The sequence below is a fragment of the Eurypyga helias genome, unplaced genomic scaffold (genome assembly GCF_000690775.1).
Source record: "Eurypyga helias isolate BGI_N326 unplaced genomic scaffold, ASM69077v1 scaffold6921, whole genome shotgun sequence".
Lineage (NCBI taxonomy): Eukaryota > Metazoa > Chordata > Aves > Eurypygiformes > Eurypygidae > Eurypyga > Eurypyga helias.
Window position 1 is genome coordinate 50,786 of NW_010231396.1, and position 2,499 is coordinate 53,284.

General features: G+C 41.0%; 1 protein-coding gene across 1 annotated transcript in view; it reads left to right on the forward strand.

Moving 5' to 3' along the window:
• The first annotated feature begins 408 nt into the window (after positions 1-408).
• Positions 409-2,499, forward strand: part of BCO1 (beta-carotene oxygenase 1) — a 14,504-nt gene continuing 12,413 nt past the window's right edge. Inside the window, exon 1 of the mRNA XM_010161053.1 lies at positions 409-577. Coding sequence (XP_010159355.1) covers positions 514-577 — 64 coding nt within the window. The 5' untranslated portion in view covers positions 409-513. The remainder of the gene's footprint in view (positions 578-2,499) is intronic.

Genomic DNA, 2,499 nt, shown 5'->3' on the forward strand with positions numbered 1-2,499 from the left:
AGTAGAACAGCCTGGTTCAAATTGCGCAGTATGGAAAGGCAGAGATAACACTCTGCTTTGAAATGTTTCTCATTCAGAACAGTGGGTAGAGATTTCTTTTTCCCTCCCTACCTGCCAAATGGGACAAACACCCCAAGAGACTGTCTACAATTCCCCCTGAAAGGCTGAAGGGGACGTTTCAGGGTCGTTCTACCCCACTCCCTGGGTGTCCTGGCTGCTCCAGGGGGGCGTTCAGAAGGAGCAAACAGGCGAGTTACGTTTTTCTTATTTCTCCTTTGGATCGGTGAAAGAGTTAATTTGAATGGGAATGTGCAAGAATTATAGTGTATGTGCTAGGGATTAATGACCAACTATTTTAAATTTTCAGTCTATAAGCCACCAGCTCACTCACACTGAACTTTGACCTTATCTTTATATGTAACAGGAAAGGGCTGTTCTTAGCCCAGACGCGGGGACCACTACAGCTCGGGAACAGCTGGGTAGAGGACACAGAAACTCTTCGTTACATGAGAGATGGAGATGATATTTGGTAGAAATAAAGAAGAACACCCAGAGCCCATAAAAGCTGAGGTGCAAGGTAAGTGAAAGAAAATCTGATCTAATAGATGTTGTTACTTTGGTATTTTCAAATCTGTGAACACCGAGACACTTGTTCACCCAAGACGACACTGAAAAGTGAAACTGAGAAAGGGAGGAAGGTTAATGAATTTTGTTTAAAGGACTGATCTCAGATAATAGAGACTGTGGGAGTTTTGCCCCGACTTTGGAAGTTTCTCACTTTATGGGCATTTCTGTGTACTTTTCCAAAAAGTCTGTTTGAACAGGATTCACTGAAGCCTCGGGATTTAATCTGGTGACACGCACACCACCCCCCTGGCTCTGCTCAGGCTTTCAGTTTCTCCTCTCTGTAACCCTTCCTTCCCTCCCCTCTCCGTCTGCTCACACTCCTCCTTGCTTCCTGGAGAGGGTTACTAAAATTGGGACTCTTCAACAATAGTATTTCTAAATAGCGAACAGCAGTAATGGATGTCACTGTGTACTGTTAAAAAGAGGGTTAATCCGGGCAAAACTGTGGCTTGTCCGTCAGAGATAAGTTTAAAGTGGCTCCCTAGGGATGAACGCTTGCTCAGTCTGCTATTTTTACTGCTCTTTTTACTTTACAGTTTTTTGCTACAGGAGAGTTTTATTGATGAGAACCCCTATTTAGTCAACCTATGCAGCATTTTTTGCAGTATGTAGTCCAAGAAATGGTAGGCATCTAATACCAACTTTAAAGTCACCTCCCAAGTACAACACTTAAAAAGATGGCGAGTACAACTTTTGTGACTTTGCTGTTGTTGTTCAGTTTGGGGGCTGAGTTGAAAAGGTGTTGTTTCAAGTCAGACCAAGTGCTTTGTTATAATTTGCGGTGGTTTTATGCCTTTGGAGTTTTTTTGCTCAAGATAAAAATGTATTATTGAAACATTTGAAGTTGTTTGCAAACAAACGATTTATCAGACCTGGTCTGTATTATGGACTGGTTTATTTAAACAAAGAGGGTGTATTTCAGTAAATAAATTACATATACAAAATATTCCTTCATTGGTAATGATGATTCAGTATTTACCAATTATGTAAACTGAAGAGAACCATGGTCTCTTTAAATATTTCGCTAGCCCTGAGCTCTGCCAGTATTTTGGTTCCTTGTTACTCAATATGTACACATTAAGTATGACCTCATACTTCTAACAACAGCTGTAATTTAACCCATGCTCTCCTAAACACTGTAGAGCCATGTGATTGTATGAGACTCATTGCTATGATAGTTAATAAACTTCCACATGTTTGGAGATTTTACTGTGTCACTTTTGTGTCCTCACGTGGTACGGAGCGGTACCATTATTTCACTTCAGATGAAAGTCTGAAGCAAAACACCTACAAGGTCCAGATTTTTAAAGCACTTTAGGATGCTGATTGGTACCCAGTGTGATTTACAGAAATTCTTAATTCCCACTAAGATGTATTTCCATCTGAAAACCTCACTAGATGACACTTTGCTCCATGCTTTTCATACTGGAATTATGCCAGAAATTACACCAGAAGTTTCAGGTGCTGCATCAGGTTCACGGTGCCTTAAAAAGATCCCTTTTCCCCTGTTCACCTCTTCCAGCAAAATTATCTTATTGGCCCATCCTGGAAATTTTGGAGCATCATTATTCTGATGAGAGGAATAATCTTTAAACCAGCTTTTTTGCCCTAGAAGCTGCAAGATATTCACTGAATTGCCAATGTATCTGCTTTTCTCAAACACTAGCCCCAAAAGCAGAAGAAAGTTTTACTGGGTCAAAACCCTACAAGACCTCATATGCAGCTGAAGTATTTCACTGTAACTGCAGGGAAAGAAGGACTGGTTGCAGCAAGACCACGTGCAGTCAGCCCTGACTGCAGAAAGGGAAGTGGCAAGAAGAGAAACCCTTGCATTTTAGGCATATAAGCAGATTAAACTGGTTCAGCAGTTAA